The 25,846-nt window shown below is 44.3% G+C and overlaps 2 protein-coding genes across 6 annotated transcripts in view; one reads left to right on the forward strand and one right to left on the reverse strand.

Annotated features, from left to right (window-relative positions):
• The first annotated feature begins 98 nt into the window (after positions 1–98).
• btbd10a (BTB (POZ) domain containing 10a) lies at positions 99–22,792 on the forward strand. 2 transcript variants are annotated; one of them, XM_023955411.2, is made up of 8 exons: positions 99–278; positions 4,227–4,471; positions 4,547–4,853; positions 13,490–13,592; positions 16,196–16,316; positions 17,421–17,618; positions 19,262–19,372; positions 22,037–22,792. In XM_023955411.2, the coding sequence occupies exons 2-8, from the start codon at positions 4,297–4,299 to the stop codon at positions 22,459–22,461; spliced, it is 1,440 nt and encodes a 479-aa protein (XP_023811179.1). In that variant the 5' UTR covers positions 99–278; positions 4,227–4,296; the 3' UTR covers positions 22,462–22,792. The 2 variants fall into 2 exon arrangements, with proteins under 2 accessions (XP_023811179.1, XP_023811178.1); XM_023955410.2 differs by lacking the exon at positions 99–278 and adding an exon at positions 2,098–2,407.
• A 960-nt stretch (positions 22,793–23,752) lies between these two features.
• The window catches only part of bmal1a (basic helix-loop-helix ARNT like 1a), a 32,204-nt gene continuing 30,110 nt past the window's right edge, over positions 23,753–25,846 (reverse strand). For all 4 annotated transcript variants that reach the window (XM_004084185.5, XM_023955409.2, XM_078948183.1 and 1 more), the window contains one exon: positions 23,753–25,805. In XM_004084185.5, coding sequence (XP_004084233.1) covers positions 25,648–25,805 — 158 coding nt within the window. In that variant the 3' untranslated portion in view covers positions 23,753–25,647. The remainder of the gene's footprint in view (positions 25,806–25,846) is intronic.

Raw genomic sequence — 25,846 nt, forward strand, 5'->3', positions numbered from 1 at the left:
CTCTAGGATAAACTGGTTATTTGTTTTAATTGGGGTGAATCTTGTGTTTGCAGAAGCATAGATCCCTGTTCTCGGTGTGCTGGTGTTTTTATCGCGATATCTTAGACGAGAACTCAGGTGTCCCATACCAAAACAGATCTCCATGGAGCTCGTGGATGAAGTAAAGGAAATTTTCCCTCGAAGACGACCGTCTTTTTCTTTTCAGGTTTACTGTTAAGTTAGACGGCTAACCGGATAACTCGCTAACTGAAACCCGCGCTGGAATGTAAAGAAAAGCGGTAAATAAAGCTAACTTAAACTCTTTAGTTTCCAGTTAGCTAAAAACTAACTGTAGCTACCCCGCGGCTGTGTGGAGCCCGTTTTCATAGCGCGAGGAAGATTTTTTAATGAACTCATAAAACGTATAAAAATGTTAAAAATCGGAATTTAGAAAGCGTTTTTCAATCATTACGTATATTTACATTTTCTGTTTGATTCATCTGTGTGATGCGAGCAGCAGGTTTTCGGTAATCAGTGTTGATCTTCTTTTGGTTTTTTTATTACAGTTTTAAAGAATTGCTGAAAAGCTGCGCGGTTTTATTTGTTACTTCTTAGTTCAGCCTGATGCTATTTAATGTTAGCAGCAGGTTTGCTATAGTGACTCGTATTGTTCTTTTGACTTAGGTTTTCATAGTCACATTTTGGACATGTTTTTGGTAATGACAATTTAATAATATTAAAAATAATTTGTAATTAAATTAAGCACCCTGCAGGCAAAAAAAGGAACATGTCACACATCAGTAAAAAAATGTTTTTGGGAAATAAACACAACTAATTAGAAAGTGTTTTTTTATAAGAATAATTCTGTCAAATTTAAAAGGTTTATTGATTTTCTTTGTTACATGTGTGTGTTTGTCACCAAACCTCATGAACTCTGTTGTTATGCTGATAAACAGAAGAACAAAGCAGTGATTTACAATATTAAGATTTTAAATTAGAATATAATTTTATAATAAGCTCAAGGTCCAAATGGTAATAACATTAAAAAAAAGACACACAGAGGAATTAAATTACAAGTAAAACATAAATCATAAACGTTAAAACGTATCCAATACCATTGCTTTAACTAAAAGTGCTGTTCTTGATGTTGGTGAGGGTTAGAATGATGTCATCCTCTGAAACATAGAGATGTTAAACAAAACAATTAGTGAGATTTCTTTAACAGCGTGGAGAGTGTTATTTTCGACACCAACGAACTTCATACTCACTGCACCACCGTGGTTTTGTATTTTCATCTTGTTTTAAATTACCTATGAAAATAAAAGACATCTCTAGGTTTTAGAAATCTTCTAACTGTATAAAGTTGATCTGCAAATACAGCAATGTGGGAGAATATTTTTAAGTAGTAGATCTGCAGTTTAGTGTTTGTGAAATCTATGATAATGTTTCTTTTCCTGTTTGCTCTGCACATCTTTGTGACTTGTTGCTTTGCTGTGGTTTGTGTGATAACCTAAAGAGTTTAAGGGTGGAGGGAATCATCCTTTATCAGCATCCTCGGCGATGTTCTGCATGTTCCCTTCTCACCAGACTCAGCAGGGAGCTCAAATGTTCTGGAGTCATTTTTCTTCAGTACTTCTCTGGGAGGTTTTGTGTTCGTTTTTGGCCTTACATTGTGCTTGTGAATAATGAGTGGGTGAATAGACATTATGTCCCTTAATTGTGCTTCTCCATAGACGTTTTCCTTTGTTCCATTTCTTTTTGTTAGAGAAAGTGGTATTTGAAGGAACTTTGATTAAAAATCCGTGTTTTCTAGTTTAATCCTTCATATCACATCAGGGAGTGCTGAGTCAATAAAGAATAAATGTGTAGGACAGAGGGACTGTAGTTCGTGTTAGAGCCTCTGAATGGGATCTTTTATTGACGTTTGTGCAGATAAAACCTTTTCCTGAGGACATGAAGGTTGATTAGATGCTTCAAAGTCTTGGTCAGTAATCTCATCTTCATTGGAATTTTTTCATGGCGGTTCTATGGTTTGAATCCCAACACTTTACCCGACTACAAGAAAACTGCACGGCAATGCTTCGCTGAGACGGAAAGGGGTGCATTCCGAGGAGCACTTGAAGGCAGCATCGCTCTGATTGAATCAGGACATGCACATTTTTACCCCCCCCCCCCCCCCCCCCCCCCCCCCCCCCCAGTGACTGGCTGAATCGTGGTCGCCTCCGTTGAGCTGCAGCTTTTTGCTGCGTCTGCCTGTGCAGGATGGGCGCGTGAAACGATGCGGATGAAGTTGGAAAGTGATGAGCGGGGATGCTGAAGCGGCCGGGGAGCCCGCTTTGTTTGGAGGAGCGCAGGGCTTGTGTGCCGCCGTCGTCCCCCAGCTGCTTCCCTGTTGCTTTGTCTTCACTTGGTCCTCTGATACCGACCGGTAGGTGCAGGTCCGCTTTCCCAGCTGAGGGTTGGAGCCCCGCTGTTGTGCCTCGCGGTCACACCGGCAGCTCTTTGTCTTGTCTCTGAAACAGATGGGGGGGATTCTGTCCTTGATGGGACCTCTGATACCAAACAGTGACGGCAGAAGACTTCTGTTTAATGCTGTGGGTCGTTTCATTCGTGCTCTTCTAGAGGCAGCGTGGTATTTTCATGCGTGTTGTGTTTGAAGAAATGCAGCTCCTGTTTCTGCCTGACTGTGTTTCACCGCCAGGAGCTCCTAAATAATTGATTGGACGCTCACCCTGCTGCTCTCACCTCATGCTTTTAATAGACTGCCTGGACTCCTGCATCCTCAGCTGACATAAATGTCTTGGTTAAGTCTGGGAAAGAATTGCCTTCATTACACCAAACGTATAGCTTTCTGAAAACACCAGAATCTGCTGGATGGTAAAGAACGAGCAGAGATTGGGTTTCATTTCCCCTCCAGATGCTCCTGTCCTGAGGAAAATGTTGCCCCCCCCCAGTTCCTTTGTTCCCTCCACCCTGCTGCTCGTGCTGCCAGCCCGGCTCCTCTGGAAGACCCTTTCTTACTTATCTTGCCTCTGTTCTGCTAAGTATTCAGTATTGGTGGATGCTGGATCAGGGAATTCTGGAGGTCCACAAAGGGACTTTGCTTGTGTTCATGGAGTGGACGTGTCGGCACCATGCCGGTCAGGTTGCAGAGGTGTGTGTTTGCGTGCACGCCTCTTCCTCTCCCCTGGATGGCCACCCTTGTCTTCAAGGACGTTGGCAGCTTGTGCAGGAGGGCCGAGGAGCAGACAGAGTTTCTATTGGCCATTCAGAATCCAAATCTTCTTCTGCATCTCTGCAGGGTTTGCTGTCACAGACTGAAGGGCTGCTTGTTGTTGGGCTGAATATGAAGCTTAAAAGTGACACATTTTAATAAAAACTGTCAAAGCATTTCAGTCAGATGTCATAAATTCAAGTTGCTATTTTGACTTTTGCCTGATCTTTATTAGCAGTTTGAGGATAAATATTTACCACGTCGTTTATTAAAGATACAACACAGTCTCTCCTCTTCCTGAGGTTTGCTGCTGTCGGTCTCAGGTATGATGATGTGTTCAGGGTCATCATGGCTGTACAGTCAGACCAGAACGTTGTCACAGACACTTGTGGGCAGAAATGTGTTTGTTTTTGCTTATATTAACCTCATTATGCAAATATCTGCTGACAGGAATATTGTGTCTCTTCTCAATGTGTGTTGGGAATAAGAATATTTGATCCCACAACGGGAAAACTGATTTGTTACCATAGCTTCAAAAAACCCAAATGATGATTAAAAAACAACATAATGAAACAGAAAATAGATAATGCTAAAATACAATGAAGTGAAACATTCCTAAACTTTAAAGCAGCTGAAAGATGAGAATTGGAAAGATGACGACTGTTCTTTTTTAAAATCATGTTCTAATCGCATGTTTTGTTTATTTTTTGTTTTGTATTTCTGAGTATGTTTTGTTGCTTTGGAGCAAAATGTTGTTTACCACAATTATTGTTTATTTTGGAATAAACCTCAGTTTAGTGAACTATAAATAGAAAATCCAGCTGAATAACTTCACTGGACTCAGAGTCAGAGAAGTCGGCTACGATCCGCATTCTGTTCTCACTCTTAAGTTCTGCTAGAACGTTCTAACCCTGGATCCTGATCATGATAGAGACCAAAGACAGATGTTTGATTTGTGTAAACGTGTCTTTGTGTGTGATTGTGTCTGTGTTTCAGTTTGTGTGTTAATAGTGGTTTTGTGTTTCCTCTGAAGGGAGGGGCGTGGTTTGTCAGGGTTGGACTGGGACCAGCAGCCGCTGCAGCGCCCTCTGCAGGTCAGGACCATGAATGTTTACGGGGCTGGGGATGTCGGCGGCACCAGAGACCGGGCGGGTGGGGAGCATTACCGGGAACAGCGGCGGCGCTCCGGCGACCGCTCACGTGACTCCTCCCATGAGAGAGGAGAGGGCGGGCTCACACCCTGCATCAGAAATGTCACCTCCCCAACGCGACAGCACGGTGAGGAAGTCAGAGGAGACACTAAAGTCCTTCTGTGAGACCCGCCTCATGTTCGATCCCGCTCTGCTCACACAGACCGTGAACGCGGCGATGGAGGCTCCTCCTCCAGACCCTCCAGCCCACGTGCCCCCAGGGTTTCTCAGAACTACCACCACATAGGAGGAGGCTATGCGCCCCGGCCCATAGGTTCGCCTGGACTGGACTTCCACTCCCGCCCTGTGGTCCAGGGGCTGTGCGAGCTGGTGTACGTGTATGACGTGAGCAGCAAAGAGCATCGAGGAGCCATCCGGCCAGGAGAACGCGTCACGTTGATCGTGGACAACACCAGATTCGTGGTGGATCCGGCCATCTTCACGGCTCAGCCCAACACCATGCTGGGCAGGTACGGAGTCTGACCGTCTGTTCAAAGAAAAGCTCTTTGAACTTGTTACAAACTTCAATAATCTGTGATTGGAACCTGAAAACAAACGTTTTAACACTGTGTCTTCTAAACCCCTAAAAGTCTATATGGTGCGGAACAATCCAGCGCTCTGGTTTCTGGCTCAATTCGGACACAACCCCACTACTTTTATTAATGCCAAATATGATGTCACGCATTTGTTGAAATAAAAACGTAATAAATATATACATTTTAATTTACAAATTCACACACTCTAATTGAATCACTTCAATTGATAACACCTAATTGAATTAAGTATATTAAACTTACATTTTTATGGCTATCCAAGTCAATGTAATAAGTTGATCTAACTTATTACCAAAATAACCATGCGAATCATCCACAACACTTTAGACATACCGGATCGGTCGAGGCCCGGGTTAACAACGACCGCCACCGATGCTGTTAACCTACAGGGTGTCGGTGGAAATTTGACTACTGTTGGTGGAAGAAAGAGGGGAGGCAGAAGGGTCCGTGGCCAGAGAGAGAAGGGAAAAGGCAGGAACATAGGTTTGAGAATAGGGACTCTTAACGTTGGCACAATGACAGGGAAAGGCAGAGAGCTGGCAGACATGATGGAGAGAAGGAAGGTAGATGTACTGTGTGTGCAGGAGACAAGGTGGAAGGGCAGCAAGGCACGTAGTATTGGAGGAGGATACAAACTGTTCTATCATGGTGTTGATAGGAAGAGAAACGGGGTAGGAGTGATTCTGAAGGGGGAGTTTGTAAACAGTGTTCTAGAGGTGAAAAGAGTCTCAGACAGGATGATGAGCCTAAAGTTAGAAATTGAAGGGGTGATGGTGAATGTAGTCAGTGGGTATGCGCCACAGGTTGGCTGTGAGTTAGAAGTGAAGGAGAGATTCTGGAGTGAGTTGGATGAGGTCATAGAGAGTTTTCCCAGAGGAGAGAGAGTTGTTATTGGAGCAGACTTTAATGGGCATGTTGGTGAGGGCAACAGAGGTGATGAGGAGGTGATGGGCAGGTTTGGTGTGAAGGAAAGGAATCTGGAGGGACAGATGGTGGTGGACTTTGCGAAGAGGATGGAAATGGCTGTAGTCAACACTTACTTCCAGAAGAGAGAGGAACATAGAGTGACATACAGAAGTGGAGGTAGGAGTACTCAGGTGGACTACATCCTATGTAGACGAGGTCATTTGAGAGAGGTTAATGACTGCAAAGTGGTGGTAGGAGAGAGTGTAGCCAGACAGCACCGCATGGTGGTGTGTAAGATGACTCTGGAGGTCAGGAAGAAGAAGAGAGGGAAAACAGAAAAGAAGACCAAGTGGTGGAAGCTACAGAATGAAGAAACTTGTGAGGAATTTAGGCAGAAGTTGAGGCAGGTCCTGGGTGGTCAGGATGAGCTTCCAGAGGACTGGGAAACTACAGCAGAGATTATCAGGGAAACAGGTAGGAAGGTGCTAGGTGTGTCATCTGGAAAGAGGAAAGACGGTAAAGAGACTTGGTGGTGGAATGAGGAAGTACAGGAATGCGTCCAGAGGAAGAGGTTGGCTAAAAGGAAGTGGGATGTAGAAAGGACTGAGGAAGGTAGACAGGAGTACAAGGAAGCGCAGCGTAAAGTGAAGAGAGAGGTGGCAAAGGCCAAACAGAAAGCTTACGATGAGCTATATGACAGGTTAGACACAAAGGAAGGAGAGAAGGACTTGTACAGGCTAGCCAGACAGAGAGACAGAGATGGGAAGGACGTGCAACAGATAAGGGTGATTAAGGACAGAGATGGAAAGGTGCTAACAACCCAAGAGAGTGTACAGAAAAGATGGAAGGAGTATTTTGAGGAGCTGATGAACGAGGAAAATGACAGGGAAAGAAGGGAGGAAGATGTGGTTGTTGTGGAGCAGGAAGTAGCAGAGATTGGAAAGGATGAGGTTAGGAAGGCTCTGAAAAGGATGAAGAGCGGAAAGGCCGTTGGTCCTGATGACGTACCTGTGGAGGTATGGAAGTGCCTAGGAGAGACAGCAGTGGAATTTCTAACAAGGTTGTTCAATAGGATTTTAGAGAGTGAGAAGATGCCTGAGGAATGGAGGAGAAGCGTTCTAGTCCCAATCTTTAAGAACAAGGGTGACACGCAGAACTGCAGCAACTATAGAGGAATAAAGTTGATGAGCCACACAATGAAGCTGTGGGAAAGAGTAGTGGAAGCCAGGCTTAGGAAGAAGGTGGAGATTTGTGAGCAGCAGTATGGTTTCATGCCCCGTAAGAGCACCACTGATGCCATTTTTGCTTTGAGAATGTTGATGGAAAAGTACAGAGAAGGTCAGAAGGAGCTGCATTGTGTGTTCGTAGATTTAGAGAAGGCGTATGACAGGGTGCCGAGGGAGGAGCTGTGGTACTGTATGAGGTCGTCTGGAGTGGCAGAAAAGTATGTCAGAGTAGTTCAGGACATGTATGAGAGAAGTATGACGGTGGTGAGATGTGCTGTAGGTCAGACAGAGGAGTTCAAGGTGGAGGTGGGACTACACCAAGGATCAGCTTTGAGTCCTTTTTTGTTTGCTATGCTGATGGACAGGCTGACAGACGAGGTAAGACAGGAATCTCCCTGGACAATGATGTTTGCGGATGACATTGTAATTTGCAGTGAGAGTAGAGAGCAGGTGGAGGAACAGCTAGAGAGGTGGAGGTTTGCTCTGGAAAGAAGAGGTATGAAGGTCAGTCGTAGTAAGACAGAATACATGTGTCTGAACGAGAGGGATCAAGGTAGAAGCGTTAGGTTACAGGGGACTGAGGTGAAGAAGGTGCAGGAGTTTAAGTACTTGGGGTCAACAGTTCAGTGTGATGGGGATTGTGGAAAAGAGGTGAAGAGGCGAGTGCAGGCAGGTTGGAGCGGTTGGAGGAAAGTGTCAGGAGTGTTGTGTGACAGAAGAGTGCCAGCAAGACTCAAAGGAAAGGTGTACAAGACAGTGGTGAGACCAGCTCTGCTCTATGGGTTAGAGACGGTAACAGTGAGACAGAGACAAGAGGCTGAGATGGAGGTAGCGGAGATGAAGATGTTGAGGTTCTCCTTAGGAGTGACCAGGTTAGACAGGATAAGGAACGAGTACATCAGAGGGACGGCTCATGTTGCCTGTGTCAGCGACAAAGTCAGAGAAGCCAGACTGAGATGGTTTGGACATGTTCAGAGGAGGGATAGTGGATATATTGGTAGAAGGATGTTGGAGATGGAGCTGCCTGGCAGGAGGGCAAGAGGACGGCCAAAGAGGAGATACATGGATGTCTTAACAGAGGACATGAAGTTGGCTAATGTTAGGGTAGAAGATGTCCATGATAGAGTGAGGTGGAAAAGGATGATTCGCTGTGGCGACCCCTGATGGGAAAAGCCGAAAGAGAAAGAACTTAAAACGTTGTTTTTTATTTTTATTTTGTTTATATAATGTAATCCGACACATTTTTCTAAAGTTTCAACCAATGGGCTTTGTGATTTCATATCAAAGACATGAATGACCCAGGAATGTCTTGCATTACAAGGCAGGAATTCACAAGTCGTGTAATCAGTCTTTAATATTAAAACATACAGTGTCTTTCCACTGAAGGGGTTCTGTCATCATCCTCTCCCACACTCTAACTCATGGTGCAGAAAGAAATAAACAAAACAGTTTAAATTACTAGTTAAAACAGAATAAAACAGCTAGACAACAAAACACATGGACAAAAATTCACAATTTAACCCCAATCTGCCCAGATAGGCAAAGATAATGGTATCCCATTATTCATTGCGCTGCCTTTCGTTATGACATCATGACGCATTGACAGCTTCACACCAAAGTTCCACCAAATTAATTGATGTCAGACGTGTTATTTTTAAGTTTAATGAACTTAAAAAATGATTCATTTTCACCAAACTAAATAATTAAGTTAGAACAATGTAAAAAAGTTCATCTTTCCAACTACAGCCAAATACTCTTTTTAGAGTGCAGAGTTTTAAAGATGAAAACTATGATTCATTCATTCATCTTCTTGACCGTTTTTCCCTTTCGGGGTCACGGGGTTGCCGGAGCCTATCCTGGCCACTTGGGCGTAGGCAAGGGATACCCTGGACTGGTCGCCAGTCTGTCGCAGGGTAGAATATCCTCAATCACACATCCATTCACTCTCACACTCACACCTATGGACAATTTAGAGTTGCCAATCAACCTATGAAGCATGTTTTTGGATGGTGGGAGGAAGCCGGAGATCCCGGAGAAAACCCACGCCTGCATGGGGAGAACATGCAAACTCCACACAGAAAGGTCCCCCATTGATGTTGTTTTTTCATGTCCCCCAGCCGGGACTTGAACCGGGGGCCTTCTTGCTGTGAGGCAAGAGCGCAAACCACTGCGCCACCGTGCAGCCACCGAAAACTAGGATGATTTATAAAAAAATATTTTAAATACAATTTTCTTAAATGTCAAAAGCAATGCATTGTGGTCTATATTTGCTAATCTAGTGAGCATAGATGGACACTGGTTCTGGACTACCCCTTAAGTACAATGAAACTGGACTGTAAAAGAAAGTCATCCCTATTTCCACTCAACTACATGGTACTTTTAGTACTAAATACTGGGTATGTATTTGGGGTGCTGACCCTTATCCTAGGGGTAGTTTCTGTGGTAAATTCATGGTAAATACCATGAAACATACGAGTGCAGACCTAAAGGTCAAGGTACTTTATTTGTACTTGCCTTGTTCTTACACGTGGTAAGTACCACAAAAGACACCTTTGCACAACATGTAAATACCCAGTAAGTATATTAAAGATACCCAGTATGTTCCACATAGGTATGAACCAAATAGTACCACATAAATACACAATAAGTACCATGTAAGTACAGAGTAAACACAAAAAAAGTATCATGTAACTACCATGTAAACACACCGTAAGTACCCAATAGATCCCATAAAAAGTACCATGTACATACCCTGAAAGTACCCAGTAGTTGCACAATAAGTCCCATGTAAATACCACTTAAGTACACTGTAAGTACTGTACTGTAAAAGAAAGCCTTACCGGAATTTGCACACAGCATCATTTTTTTCTGGAATTTTACAAAGTAAGTTATTGACTAAGAAGATTATAGTTTTGTAAAACTGCTCTGATCATTCAGCTAGAGATCTGACTTGGTTAAAGAGTTTTTAATATCAGTGGAGCAGCGTCTGCATTAGGACTGGCTATGACCAATAATGATTCGATTCATCAGAGCCTGCATCCATTCAACTCACGACATTTTTTAATTCTCTTGATCCATTCTATTGGATTCGATTTTGAATTGACACAGTTCACACATTTAGACATATTTGTATAGAAGTACAATAATAATCTGTAAATGTTTTGAAGACATTCATATTCATTTGATACAGTTTACATACTGTATAATGCATTAGTGAAATAATAAACCAATGAGATAGTTAACAACATAACACCAGTGTTACATGGTTTCTCAATCGGAGAAGCTCCAACAAAAATGTGCAGATCACTAACATTGTAAAGGTTCTAAACAACCTTATATTACAAACAAAAATGTTCAGCGTCAGTTTTTGCACTACATCTCCCATGATGCATTGGGTTAAAGCAACAGTGTCATTGCAATGACGCTACTCTATTAACTGTCAGAAAAGCCAATGAATGCACACATTAGTCCAGGGGCCCCCAAATCCAGGCCTCGAGGGCCGGTGTCCTACATGTTTCCCAACCAACTTGCCATTGAAGCTCCTTATTGGCTAAACACACCTGATCCAGGTAATCAGCAGGAAATAAGGAAGGTTTTCTGGAAAACCAGCAGGACACCGGCCCTCGAGGTCTGGATCTGTTTTAACGGTTTTCAACTCCTCTTGATGAAATCCGAGGTAAACGGTTTGGTTCTCCTTCGTCATTTGTGTTTATCATTAACAGCCAGACATCCTTGTGTTTGGTCCAAATCACATTTCTAACTAAAACAGTTTTCTAACAATATGTATGTAGCAGGAATTCAGCGTTACTTATGAAAAATTGAAAGAGTTCTGCTTAAATACAAGCAACAAAATAAAAGAAACAGGATTAAGGCTAAGTGGCCAACAGACATATTGAAACTAAATTTAAACTATTTGTTCACCCAAAAGAATTAAAAACATTTTTGGTTACATTTGTGTATAAGACAAACAAAACATTAATAAAACTTCATCGTGTTCACTTTGTATGTAGTTACAATTGAACCCAAACATAAATAAAATGGTGGTCTTTTTTGTATAAAATCTATCACACATGTTGTGATAGTAAAACATAAAAAAAAAAGAACTTATTATTGTTCTCATTTGGTTTTTGTGAGGTTACATAAAATTGCGTGTTGGAACTGGAAGGAAAAACAACTACCTGTACAGATTTTCAACTAATTTAGTTCAAAGTTTTTATTGAAAACTATCACAACTTTTATCACGACATGTAGGAAAACAGCGACATTTTTGGATGCTGGTGTGCCGCCGGATTTCTGTCAAGGAAGAAGTGTACCTTGGCTCAAAAAGGTTGAAAAACACTGCTCTAGAAGATCTGAGCAGAAAACGGTGCTTTAGACCACAAATGGTTACTTTGAAAACATGTTTCCTTAAGAGTTTGGAAATTTAAACAATTTTTATCGTCTTGAGAAAAAAAGTTAAGAGAGTGAAGGATGATTAAAAAAACAGTTCCAGGGAAGAATCAGGCTCTTACAGTTTGCTTCAAAGCACAAAGCTCATCGCATTAGTCGTAACCACAATCACATAATTAGTTCACACCGGTTTTGTCTGGATTTGCCTGCGACTGTCAGCGAGAACTACGGAGAACTTCTGAGCGGCGTTTCTACTTTTAAAGCCATGCGATCATCTCCAGCATTTAATTATAACATGACATGCTGAGTCTGCGAATGCCCGATGAAGAGGAGGGTGGCGTGTTTCAAATTCCAGTGGATTGGAAGAATCGTGAGCCGTCCTATGGGAAATTCCTTTATATGTTAGCATCAAGCTAGCAGACTAGCCCTCACAAATTCTAACGAGAGTATTGTTAGGTCACCGGAAAAGGAAAGGAATAAAAGATGGATCTCTACTTTTATGGGTCAATATTTGATCTACTAAACTTGGATCAATTCAGATCAATAAATCCATGTAATCAACCCAGCCCTAGTCTGCATGTTTGTCTGGGAATCAGCAAGGGTGTAACAGTTATTCAACGTAATCAATAAATTGATTTCTATTCCTACGATCCAACCAGATTGATCTGTCTGAGGCAAGTTGTTAATCGAATCAACCTAAACTATTATAAAATCATTTTAAAAGGAAATCAGTTGAGTATGACCAATATTAGAAAATACCATTTGGATTGAAACACATTAGGTTTATTTTACTATAATGTGAACCTCAGTGGTGGTCCGTGCATCACACACCTGGGCCTTCAGTGGTGCTCCGTCTGATTCCCTCAACCCCTGAACCATTTTATGATGCAGAAACCAGCTTTGCATTGCAGATCAAAAACCTCCTGTAGCCACAATGAATGCCTCTGAATAAACGGAATAAACAAAACAGTAAACAAATCTGCTTATGCAACTACAGCCAAGGAAAAAACATTGAAAATAATCACATACACTTGGAATATTATTTATTATGATGTTGATCATTTCACTCATCAAATAAATCAGATTATTTTGAGACAAAATCCATCCTCCTCTCTCTCTCCTCTAAACAGTCCATCACCCTGTCATGTAGATTATGGTCTTCAGTTCCATCCAGAAGTCCTTTTCTATTCCATCAAGGCCAGTGCGGAGAGCCCAGTCTGTCCAGTTGTGTTTCTGCGTAGGTTTGAATCCGCTTTAGAGCTGAAAATGTCCGCTGGACAAACGCAGTGGACACAGGAACGGCCAGCATCAAACACACAAATCTGTACAGCTGCTTCACGATTCACTCAGATTTTTCTGATGAAGGAAGTCAAGGAGATCAATGAGAGATTTTCCTGCTAAATCCTCCATGGAGGACATTACAGTCAGCTCTGTTTTTAACTGAGACACGTCAAAAAGTGTTCCATGGCTCTGTGTCAAACTGGACAAGGCCGCATGGGACTTCCTGAAACTTCTGTCCAATCAGAAGGTCTGAATACTGTGACGTAAATCTGCTAGAATGCCCTGCTGACACCAACTCACAGTTGACTGATTGGTTGAAGGAAATTAATGACCAACATTGATTTTGCATTAGAGGGCCTGCAGAACAGACATTGAAGGTCTCTTTAACTCTGACCCTGCCTGGCAACAGAGGACAGCTGAAATGTGAATGGTTATATGCTAAAATGAGAAAATACGTCTGTTTGGAAGCAGCATAACCATCATAAACACAATAAAAGGAAATGGACAGACCATTTGGAATGATTTAATGAATATGCATGGACAAAATACAAATTACAATCGATTGTGATATTTTTAGCCTTGAAGGCCCTGACGGCCCACCGCTGGTGAAAACAACCAAGTGCATCACAACAGACATGTGATGTCAGTAAAAACTGATCAGTCCATCATTCCAGTCCAATGTGTGGATCTTCATCTACATCCAATGGTAATCACAGAGAATGTGTTTTTCTTTCTTGGTTTGTGTTCTAGGATGTTTGGTTCTGGTCGGGACAACAACTTTACTCGACCCAATGAAAAAGGCGAGTTTGAGGTGGCAGAAGGCATCAGCTCCACAGTCTTCAGAGCCATCCTGGTGAGTGATGAAGATGAGGAAAGTCCTCACTGAGAAGTATGGGACTTGATTGACATGTAGATTGGCCAATCGGACATCGTCTGAAGCAGACGTCACTGCAAATGCACATTGTGTTCTTTAAAGGATGATACCTCACTGAGATGCTGAAGTTGTGTGAAGCTCACAGAAGCCGGTCTGAGTTTTGCAGCTCGTCCAGCTTCAATGCATTGAAGGGCTGCTGTCTGTTTTCAGAACAGAGCATCACATTTCCAATGTCCCTGATGTTTCAAGAATTTTCCTAGAAAACGTAGAAAAAAATATATTTCCACAAATGCACAGCAAATCAATTTGTTACTTCGACAACAGAACAGTTAAAAAGACAGATGAGGAAAGATGGATCAGCGAGGAAAAATGTGTGAAATTCAGTTTATTAAAATAAAAAATGGACTTTGAATTAACTGAATTGATTTGATAGAAACACAAGTTCAGTTCTTTCTCTCATTTATTGTCCTCTAGAACATATTGGACATTTATCACATCAAGGGAAATTCTTTTTAAAGTAAATGAAATAAGAAAAATGAGAAAAAATACTTTTCCTAAGGAGTCAAAATAAAAACGTTTGACAAACGACAAGGAGAGGATCGGGAGATTGTTTTCTGACTAATATAGAAATTTTTTCTTGTAAATGTATGCTGCAAACACCGTTCATTTAATCAATTTTCATTCAATAAAACTTTCTTTTTTTCTTTTCTTTGTAAACTTATATTATCTTACTTTAACTTTGTTTCACAGACAGCAATGATGGCAAAGAAAAAGTCACCAGAAGCATCAACTGACGCTTCTTTTGTCCAGACTAAAGAAATTTCTGTGGGCTCAGATCAGGATCAGCTTTAAATGAATAAAAAAAAACATAAAATAAAACTTAAAAAAAGTTTTAAACTCAAACTTTAAAGAAATGTTAAAAATGCAAAGAAAAAACAGTAAATTTGAAGATTCTGTACAACAAATTTTACACCTAAAACTGTTACCAAATAAAAAGATGTGTACTTGGAACAGCTGCCGTTCTGTATTTTCTACTTTTATATTATTTCTTTCTTTTTTTCTTCATTGTCAGTCTTTAATTTACAGTTTTTAATTCAGACGTTTGCTTTTGAATTTGATTAATTAGTTTTGCGTGATGTAGGCCTGCACAATATACCGCAAATTTATCGTTATCGCAATATCCAGCTCTGCAATAGGCATATCGCAAAAGACGGCGAATATCGCAATAAATCGTAAACCCAAAATGTGTTAAAACAATCTTATGCCAGCTTGACGCATTTAACAAATCAAATAAATCCCTTTATGCTATGACCAATCAGATGGACGCCTTCCCATTGTTTACCAATCAGATGGAGGCCTATTATGTTAGATGTTTGTCACCTATGTCGATGAGGGTCATTTGGATTATAATTTTAAACTGTTGCAATGAAATGGGAATGATGTTTTTGGTTATTTTTCTATTTGTTTATATACCGTAAATTATATCGTTATCGCAATATTAATCTCTAATATCGCACATCGCAAGTTTTCCTCATATCGTGCACCCCTAGCGTGATGCTGTTCTTCATCATAATCTCTATCATGTCCCGGTAGCCAATGGGCTCTTAGCCCCACCGCCACACTGAAAACACTAGAAACAAAAAATCCTTCTTTAGGACGAAGAGCAAGAGAAACAACAGCAGCTCTTATTAATGAGGTTGACTTTTTATTTGGTGTCAAATTTAGGTTTATATTTTTCTTATTCAGTTTTTTTTTACAATGTCTATTGTTCAAATGAACAGTGGTGCTTTTCCATTCATTTGAAGCAGATCCTGGTGTGACCCGTAGATTTCATTCACTGTCAGAGCCAGTTTAGCTCGTGCTGGTTTGCGGCGCCGTCCGTGAAACCAGGGTTCGACTCCGGCTGCTCCCTGTTCCCTTCTCTACTTCTGTGCCGGTCCCAAGCCCGGCTGCTTTGAGAGGGTTGCGTCAGGAAGGGCATCCGGCGTAAAACATTGCCATGTTTACCATGCGACTCGTTCGCTGTGGCGACCCCTGATGGGAAAAGCCGAAAGGGAAACATCATTGCTATGACAGTAGATGAGAAACTTCTCTTTCAGCCTCCAGTGGTCATTTGTGGAACTGCAACACTTCTGGCTTTACTTTACATTCAGAAGCAGGGGGGTGGGGGTGGGGGCTCATTTGACAAGGACACCTTTACCTGATCAATGACCAGCTGGAGTGTAGCCTCATAGATGTTTGGTCTCCTGGATGAAGAGAAATGTGGCGACTTTATGCAGAGTTACTGAGATTTTTAAACAAAAATCTATCTTTTTTCTTCCTCTTCTCCTGCTGCATGACTGTGTTTCTCTCTCGTGAGGATGAAGCATAGAAACCAAACAAAGTCAAAGCAGACAGGGGGCGGGGCTTCAGCAGCTCCCGTCTCCCCCTCCTCTCTGGCTTTCACCCCCCCTCCCTCTCTGAGCGAGGCAGCATTAATAATGGCGTCTTGTTTTTCCTTCTCTGCTTGTGTGCGCGCATGACCGCCCGCCTCCCGGGTTCATCCGTGTGTTTGTGTGTGCATGTGTGGACAAAAATGGCAGGATTACTACAAGTCTGGAATAATCCGCTGCCCTGATGGCGTTTCCATCCCTGAGCTGAGGGAGGCGTGTGACTACCTCTGCATCTCCTTCAGCTACAGCACCATCAAGTGCAGAGACCTCAGTGAGTACCAGCCGCCGCTGTGGCGCCAGGCTGTAGCTGTTCTCCCTCCATGCACCGTTGGGTGAGTGTGGACGGCTTTGCTGCGCTGGAGAAGTGCTGCTGTTAGGAAAAGATGCTTCTTGCTCCTTCTTTACCTAGAAAGCCGGACGGCGCTCTGCAGCTTCAGGCAGCTTCAGGCAGCTTCTCGCCGCTCTGCTTCAGATGTTCGCTGGGTTTGTGTGGGAGGAGCCGCCTCAGCTCTCAGGCTGCTTTAAGAAGGTCATGTGTAGCTTCTTATGCAGCCGCATAATCTAGTGGAGAAACTAGTTAAACTGATGCTTTTTGTTCTGGTTTCTGCTTCAAGGAAAGACTTGTCCCCTCAGAAGGAGTCTAATGCTTCCCCTCACTGTTGATAGAAATGTGAAAGGGAATGTTCAAGCCCGTCAGCTTAAAGCAGCACTGTGTTTAAACAGAGTGAAAATGGAACTTAAGTCGTTGTTTGTGGGTGGAGGGGTGACGGGATGTTTTTATGAGAGGCTTTCCTCTCCTCAACGCTGCAGCCCAAGCTTCTGCTGAACTATTTAAACTGGTTTAGGCTGATTAAATAGGAAAACGTGTCAGAGGGATGTTTTGATTCTATGATTTTACACACAACTTAAGTAAATCATGAAATCCTGCTTTTTCTTAAAATACTTTTCTCTGCTTTGGCTGTTTTGTGACATCATATTATGTTCATCAGAATTTTGACCTTAAATCTCACAGGCGTGTTAAGCAAGGCGTCGCCCTCCTCTGGTCGTCAGGAGAAGTGCAGGTGTGTTCTAGCGGCTGCTGTTGGTTTTTCTGACAGCTGTGCTAAAGTGGGGATTTTCAATGGTTGGATTGTTTTCCTGGATATTTTTATTTTATTTCAAACATCTTTTAAACAGATTTGAAGGACACCATCCCCCCCCCCCCCCCCCCCCCCCCCCCTACCATCACGCTTCAGTGTTAGAGTCCTCACAGGTGATGTGTGGGAATGGACGATAAGGTTTATTTTGAGGGAAAAGGAGGAGAACTTTGATGGGATGCTGGGGGGGCGGGTTTGTGATGGAGCTGACCTGCCTCTTCCTCCCCCCCTCCCTTCAGGCGCCCTGATGCACGAGCTGTCCAACGACGGAGCACGGCGTCAGTTCGAGTCTTACCTGGAGGAAATGGTGCTGCCGCTGATGGTGGCCAGCGCCCAGAGCGGCGAGCGAGAGTGCCACGTGGTGGTACTGACCGATGACGACGTGGTGGACTGGGACGAGGAGTACCCGCCTCAGATGGGGGAGGAGTACTCGCAGAGTAAGACATCCCCCGCTCTGGATTTCATGTCTCATCCAGCAACACTATCCAGGAACCACCAGGGCTCACCTGAACGGCACCAAGGGGCGCCTTTTGCAGTCCATGGGTTTCAGGGGGTAAAAAAAAATGTAACACGTACTACAAGCTTTTCGTCCCGCCCACTTCACTCTTACTTACCGTAATTTCCGGACTATAAAGCCACCTGATTATAAGCCGCACCAATTACGTTTTTAAAGGATAAAACATTTAGTACATACATAAGCCGCACCTGTCCATAAGCCGCACGTGCCCACATTGAAACATGTGTTGTAAAATGAGGATGTGTATGTGCTGATACCACGCGCCTGTCTGTGTAAGAAAAAGAGAGGGCGTGCAGCGCAAGAGGGAGCGAGAGAGCACAGCGGAAGTGTGTGGGGGGGGGAGAGTTCATGTTTGATATACAGGGGGAAGGGGAACAAGGGGTAGTAAGGAAGGGGTAGTAGTAGGAAGGGGTAGTAAAAGAAGGTTTCCCCCAGAGGAATGATGAAGGGTTCTTTTTTAACCCGCTCTGGAGGCTCTGAGGGTCCAAATGGGGAAGTGAACCCCGAAGGAAGATCCGCCTTCAGCGGAGAGGAAAGAAAGAAAAAAAAAAGTAGTCGCAGGAAAGGCTCAACACATGATGTATTTACAAAGAACGACGGTACACAGGAAGAGTTTTAATAATATACCTGAGCTTTTCTTTCCAAACAGTCCCTGTGACGTGTCAGAAACACGGCAGCAATATGGTAGTAACAGCACTAACAGGGGTGGTTAAAAAACATACCGGTAAAAGTCACTGAGAGCAGCAGTAACTTATAGACGCGTGCTGCACAGAGGCTAGCGCTGTGCCGGAAGTTTTCTTCCACAACAGTTACACACCATAACACAGCACTGACAGGGCTGTTTTAAAAAAACATGAACGTAAAAGTCACTGAGAGCTTTCTTTATCTTCCTCCTGTGCACTGAAACCATGGAAGTCTTCCTCCTCAGTGTTGGATTGGAATAGTGTCAGATATTCTTCGCCACACTCTCTCAGTGTCTCCTTCGTTGTTCCTGTCAGTGTCACTCTGAGGTAAATTCTCTCCTGAGCTCGCGCTGTCCTCTCCGTCACGCAGCAGACCGGCTTTTCCAAACCCGTTGGTGATTTTTTCACACTGCTTTTAACTTGAAAGCTGCGTCATCTGCATTTCTCCTTGCATTTTCCATGATGAGAGTCTGTTCGTGCTATTCATTCATAAAGCAAGAATTTACATTAAACGTGCGTCCCCTCGACACAGATACCGCTTGTCTCACTCTTACCCTTTCTGCTCGAGCGCCCCTAGCGGCCGTTAGAAAAAATGCATTAAAAAAATAGAAGGATAAAAATGCATAAATTAGCTGCATCATTGAATATGCCGCAGGGTTGAAAGTGTGTGACAAAAGTAGCTGCTTCTAATCCGGAAATCACGGTACCCTTGCATGTTGTTCAGGTCGAGCCTTAAAAGAAGGAATGGAAGGAGCTGCACTGAAACTCAACCAGATTCCTGAATTCTGCGCTTGTGTTCTTGACCTGTTGTTTATTTTCCAAAGAGAGGAAAACGTTTTGTAGCCTAAAAACAGACAGAAAGTGTGTGGTGTCTCTGCAGTCATCTACAGCACCAAACTCTACCGCTTCTTCAAGTACATCGAGAACAGAGACGTGGCCAAGTCTGTGCTGAAGGAGCGAGGGCTCAAGAAGATCCGGCTGGGAATAGAAGGTGAGTCGTCTGCCGGATCGTGACACTCAGCCTCATCAGAACTACCAGCAACTTCTTTCCACTCCTGGAGAAACCTTTTGAATGTTCTCGTTATCACCTGATGATGAGACTCGTATGGAGATCTGGGTTCCCATGAGCACAGACTGTATGTGAGAACTGGACTGAGTGAGGGGGACGTCATCCATAGAAAATGGTTCACCTCAAGCTCCAACCAAATCTAAGTCCATTCAGTCCATTTTTTGTGATACAGACGCCGCCATGTTGGAACTAGTCGACGTTCAGGGATTGGTCCGTGTTTCTATGACAACCACTTTGGCCACAGGAGTGAGCTTGTTGAAAGGCCACACCCCTACCACTTAGAAGTGGGCTCAGGAGAATCTGTCAAACGCTTTCGACATGAAACCCCCCACCTTTATTGAGGCATCTGATTGGTCAGTGTATGACTTGAATAACTTGTGCTTCAGAAAAAATATTGATAAAAATAGGAAGAAAATGTTTAAAGAAAAGAAAAAAGGTATCAGATCAAGAATGAGTCTTCTGACCAATAGAATGAGTAACAGCTGTTTATTTCTCTGTAGAAGTCTATGGAAGTTTGGCTTCCCAGCAGGCACTTCCTGTTTGGAATGCCAGGGGAGAGGAGTCAAAGTCCAGTTCTCGTATACAGTCGATAGAACAAACTCAGTTTGTCTAGCTTTAAAGGTGTTTAGTTTCCTCAAACTGAGGTTTGCTGCAGGAGCGCATCGCCGGTGAGCCACCCGAATGACTTCTGGAACGCCGCTTCCTGAACCAAAAGCGCTGAATATGATGTTCTGCGTGCAAAGAGAAGCATCTCAAGTAGGGCTGCACGATATGAGGAAAACTCGCGATATGCGATATTGGTGATTAATATTGCGATAACGATATAATTTGCGGTATATAAACAAATGTCAAACCAACCAAAAACATAATTTCCATTTCAACAGTATAAAAATTATACTCCAAATGACCCTTGTCGACATAGGAGGCAAACATCAAACATAAAAGGGCTCATCTGATTGATCAACAACGTAAACGGGTCCTTCGGATTGGTTAAACGCATAAAGGGATTTATTTCATTTATTCAATGTTTCAAGCTGCCATGAGTTTGTTTTAGCACATTTAACCCTTGTGCTATCTTAGATGACCCCCCCCCCCTCCTTACATTGACATGTTCTCCCTACCATGACAAAGGTGGATAAAGGTGGAAAGACTTCATGTAATCCATGGACACCAGTGAAGATCACAAATCATTGAAGAAAAAAGGTTCAGAGCACTGTCTAGTGGGTCTAGATGACCCAACTCCCAATGTTAAAGTGCCTAGGATAGCACAAGGGTCAAGGTAACCATTTATTGCGATTTTCGCCGTCTTTTGCGGTATGCATATTGCACAGCTTGATGTCGCGATAACGATAAATTTGCGGTATATTGTGCAGGCCTAATCTCAAGCTAAACCCTGTTCAGTCCTGTAAGGGCCCCCTAATTAGATTCAATTCAACTTTATTGCCCCCACACAGATGACAAAATGGGCTTTAAATCTGAGCAACAAACTTGAAGAAAATACCAGATTATAGTTATTCAAATGCTGTTGAAAGATAGAAGTAGGATTTGTGCAGAATAGGATTTACCCATAAAACCTTTCACAGATGTTCTAAAACAGCGGTCCCCAGCCACGGACCGGTTTGCTGTGTGGCAAAATTCTCACGGACGTGCCTAGGATAGCACAAGGGTTAATTCCCTGTGATGCCAGTTCCGACAGTGACCCCTGCAGCCTGTGGAACTCTGACAGCAGACCAAACGTGCACGTGACGACACTACAATACAACAAAATAATATGACCTGCATGAAAACTGTGGTATTTTCTAAACATAACAATAAACATGAATTATGACATGAGCAACATCTTCTCTGCCCACAACTCTCCCTGGTCGTTATTATTATAACATTTAAACATGCCTTCAAAATAAGTGCATGGAAAATCCAACTAACCTCAATGCTGAATGGTGCGTGGGAATCTCCTGTTGGGATAAATCCATATTGTAAGTAGGACTCCTGATACTGTCTATCAAATGTAGCTTTCTTTTTTTGGAAGTGGAAGGCTCCTCTTCTGTCTCCTGGCTGGGCCTTTTCCACTTGGCAAAGAAACTTTCCAAAGACGTTTGTTTTTACATTCATTTAGCTAGCTCCTGGCTTTTATTTTAGCGGTATCCTATCACGTGACCGAGACGAGAAAATTGGCCTGCGTCAAGAGTGACATAGAGGAATGGAACAGAGAAATGGGCAATTTTTCAAAATAAAACATCTTTCAGATTCTGAAATTAAAAAAAAACGGAAGTCATGTAAGTTATTTTATTTTTTCTGTGCGGTACCAAATGACCCCGGGGGTTGGGGATGATCTAAACTACTGAACACATTAACACAATCAAACTAGCACGGATTAGCCACAATCATCCCATCACTTAAACAAAATCTAATCTCAGAAGGATTCATTCTTCTTCCAGATTAAATGATCCAGGTTGTCAAACAGAATCCAGACACTTTTCTGCTTCGACAGAGGAGTTCGTTTTCTAAAGCTTTGCATTTGTGAAGGAGGTGATGCAGCCGATTCCTGCTCTGGTTCCTCTGATGGTTCATGTTCTCCCTCTGCAGGATATCCCACCTATAAGGAGAAGGTAAAGCGGCGTCCCGGCGGCCGTCCTGAGGTCATTTACAACTACGTCCAGCGCCCCTTCATCCGCATGTCCTGGGAGAAGGAGGAGGGGAAGAGTCGCCACGTGGACTTCCAGTGTGTCAAGTCCAAGTCCAGCACCAACCTGGCTGCAGCAGCCGCAGACATTCCCCAGGACCAGCTGGTGGCGCTGCAGCCGCCGGGGCCGCAGGTGGACGAGCTGGACAACCTGCCAGGCGCCAGCGAGCCGCACCATCCCCCGTCTGGGCCCGGGGTGGAGCCCCAGCCCGGCCAGCAGCTTCAGGACAGCCCCCTCCAGGCCCCGGCCAGCCAGCAGCACAGCAGCCGCGCCCACAACAGCTACCGCTACGGGCTGGACCCCCACACGCCGTCCCCCTCTGCGTGATGGCGCCTCCCTCCAGCAGGAAGTGCTTCAATCCAAAGACTGCAAAGGGACAAAAACTGACACACAGTCAATCCCACCCTTTCAAAATTAAAGCACAGCCCCCCCCGCCTCTTCTCGGTTGGGGGAAAGCCACTTTTCCTTCTGTCGCACAAAGTCTCTCCCTGACCTAAGGGGGGGCTGCTACGGCAAATGGGGGCTCCTGTCCAGCTGAGGGGGGGGGCACTCCGCTTTCCACAGAAGAGATTGTGAAGAGGTCACTGAGCCGCACAGACGCATCATTGTCACATGCAGGAAGGGGGGGTCCGTTTTCTAATAAACGTTTTCACAATGAGTGTTGCCTCAGAACTGTTTTCTGGAGGAAAATGCAGCGAGAAGAAAATCCTGAAGGGACGGCGCGCTCCTCGCATCACGCTCCAAAACGCCGGAGGCCTCTGAGCTCACAGGTCTGAGTGGGTTTGCAGGCAGGTGAAGGAAAGACCTGCAGGGAGGCTGCGTCCAGCGTTACCTTCAGGCTTTCATCAAGAGAAAAGCGTGCAGCTCTGCCAGAGCTGGCGGGAAACGGCCTAACACTGGAAAAAACAGGATATTTTCAGCAGAAGTAGTAGAACTAGTCTTGTTTAGATTTCATAAAAATAGTTTATTAGGACAAAATGAAATCTTGAAATCAGCTATAAACACTCACATTTGGGTATAAGACTCAGAATCAGCGCGTTTTGCTCAAAATTGGTTTTATATCGGCAACCCTTGTGCTATCCTAGGCACTTTACCATTGGGAGTTGGGTCATCTAGACCCACTAGACAGTGCTCTGAACCTTTTTTCTTCAATGATTTGTGATCTTCACTGGTGTCCATGGATTACATGAAATCTTTCCACCTTTATCATGGTAGGGAGAACACCTCAATGGAAGGGGGGGGGGGGGTCATCTAAGATAGCCCAAGGGTTAAGAGGATGAGCGCGCCTGGCTCTGCCTCCTGCCTCCTTCCTGGGTCGGTCCTCCCCAGTCTCCTTCAGGGTTCACTACGTCCGTTTTTTGCGGCTGTGATGTGGTTCTGCAGGACATCAGCTCTGCTTGAAGCCAAGGACTGATGTGAATGATGCTTCTCCACTGCAGCCATGCAGAGTTAACTCCGCCTCTTTGAGCGGAGGTCAGTTCACATAGCTCTGTGGCTCCTCCTCTTTGAGCAGCTGGATGGCAACATCACTTAAAAATACCATAGGGCAGCTGTGATTGGTTGTTCTCAGCGCCTCCTTCCCTAATGAGAAAGAATCAAGCAGGGAATAAAACCCAACGACAGAAACAAATAATTTTATTTGAAAAATATTTCACTGCTGATACATACAATACACTCATCATACTCATATATTTGCATAAAGTATACTCTTCACATGATAATATTTATAGATTTGATACATTATTTCTTTTTTGGAGGGGGGGGCATCAACAAGGAGAACACTATTGTAGTGTGCAGAAACAGAAACCCACAAGAACAGAAGGACCTCAGCAGCTGCTGCCTGACTGGACGAATGTGGGGGAAAGGGGCGGGGCTTGAGCCAGCAACTGGGAAAGTGGGCCAAACGTGGGTTCTGGCTAGGCCTGGACCAGAACTGGACCAGAATTCCCCTGCAGGACCGCAGGTTTCAAATAGCTAGAAAAATTCCACCTTAAGGAAAGTCTTGATCACACGGCCGTAAATGGCTTTGATGCTCAGCCTCAGATCTCTGAAGACGAGGGTTTTAGAGTCTGTCAAATCAGCTTTTCTCTTTAGACTTTTCTCTTTAATATCTAAAAGCTATTTTTTCATTTTTCCACATTTTGCTGTAAAGCTTTTATTTTGACATCCAATTGCTTCCGCTCCCCCTCCCCCCAACATTCTCTCCAAAGCAAATCAACAGAGCTGGTGAGGTGAAGATCCCGCCCATCATCATCATCATCATCATCATCATCAAGAACATGTTTCTCCTGAGAGAAGCATATGTGCAGCTGCCAACCCCCCAGCTGTTACCCCCCCCACCCCCAGCTTAAACATCTGCTCATTCAGAAGTGCTGAAACTGTGGGATCATTTCTTAAGTTTTCTGAGGAAGATGAGGCATCAGCAGTCCCATCCCGAGGAGCCGACAGCCTGAAGTGCAGCGAGGAGGGAGGGGCTTAAGAGTAGGAGGCGTGGCCTCTGACAGGCAGCAGTGAAGCACCTCCTCCCAGAGGAGCAGTGAGGTCGGAGAAGTGTTCAAGGATATTCCTCATCCTCCAGGATGGGGGGGGGGGGGGTGCAACGAGGATCTGCTGTGGCAGAACAGCAGCTTTCTGTAGAGAAATGCAGCACCCCCCCCCCCCCCCCCCCCCCCCCAACAAACTTTTCAAGCTTGTTCTGATTTTAAGAATAAATCCAGATTTTTTTTCTGAAACTTCGTAAAAACAAAAGATCCCAGTTCCTCCAGATGAAGGCCTTCAGACGCCAGAACCCGACCGAGAGAACAGAGATCCAAGACAGAGAGACAGAACTCCAGGTGACAAATGTTCTCAGCGAGTTCAATCTGATGAGGTTCTAGACCAGAATGCTCCTCCTAAAGCTCCAGCAGGTGCACTGCAGGCTGCCAGCAGACTCAGAAAGAGCATCCGCTCCTGGGAATCTGGTTCCAGGAGGATGACGTGTAGTGCCGTTAGGAGCAAATGGGAAAGTAGTTTGACGAGGGAACAGCAGCTCTGTGGCTTCTTCTGACAGAAAGACCTCCACTCTGGAGAACGTTCCACACAGAGCTCCAGAGGACGGCGGCAGCCTTAGCCTGAGTCTACGCTAAAATGCAGAGGAGACGGCGGGATTCAGCTTCCAGAACACCTCAGGAGCCTGCCGCAGACCCGGAACGCCGGGCCCACTGCCAGGGTTCTGTTAGCACCACGGCTCTGGTGTTAAAGCGACACTGCAAGGATGAGAGCTGGTCTGCAGCAGGAACTCCTAGAAAATTCAGGTCCACCTACGAGGAATGATGAATAAAAAGTCAGAGCGAAATCTAAAAAGCCGTCCGGCCGGATCCAGGCTCTCTGAGAGATGCTCCCCTCTCTCATCCCTGTACAAATCTTTCGTATTTACAGACTGGTGGGGTGACAGTGGGGCTTTTCTGCAGTGTAGCTGTGTGCAGAGGGGGCAGGACACTCCTTCAGCGGCTCGGCTTCTTCTCTCTGCCTTCCTCACAAAGGCCAGGGCAGGTCGCTGAAGTCCACAGGGCCCCCCAGGCCGGCGTCCGCCTCCAGCAGGGACATGATGACCGCCATGGCCGCCTCGTCGTTGCTGGGGCTGCTGGAGCCGGGCTCATCCATGATGTCTAAACTCAGGTGGGAGTTGTCACCTGGACAGAGGAGGAGGAGGTCAGAAGCTACAGAAAGTTCT

This window comes from Oryzias latipes, chromosome 6, assembly GCF_053564925.1.
Source record: "Oryzias latipes strain Hd-rR chromosome 6, Olatipes_Hd-rR_3.1".
NCBI classification, from domain to species: domain Eukaryota; kingdom Metazoa; phylum Chordata; class Actinopteri; order Beloniformes; family Adrianichthyidae; genus Oryzias; species Oryzias latipes.

Coding starts and splice junctions, on each gene's coding strand:
- btbd10a (XM_023955410.2), top strand. CDS start 2,280: ATGAGCGGGGATGCTGAAGCGGCCGGGGAGCCCGCTTTGTTTGGAGGA. Junction 2,408..4,226: donor TGGTCCTCTGATACCGACCG/GTAGGTGCAGGT, acceptor TTTCCTCTGAAG/GGAGGGGCGTGGTTTGTCAG. Junction 19,373..22,036: donor GATCCGGCTGGGAATAGAAG/GTGAGTCGTCTG, acceptor CTCCCTCTGCAG/GATATCCCACCTATAAGGAG.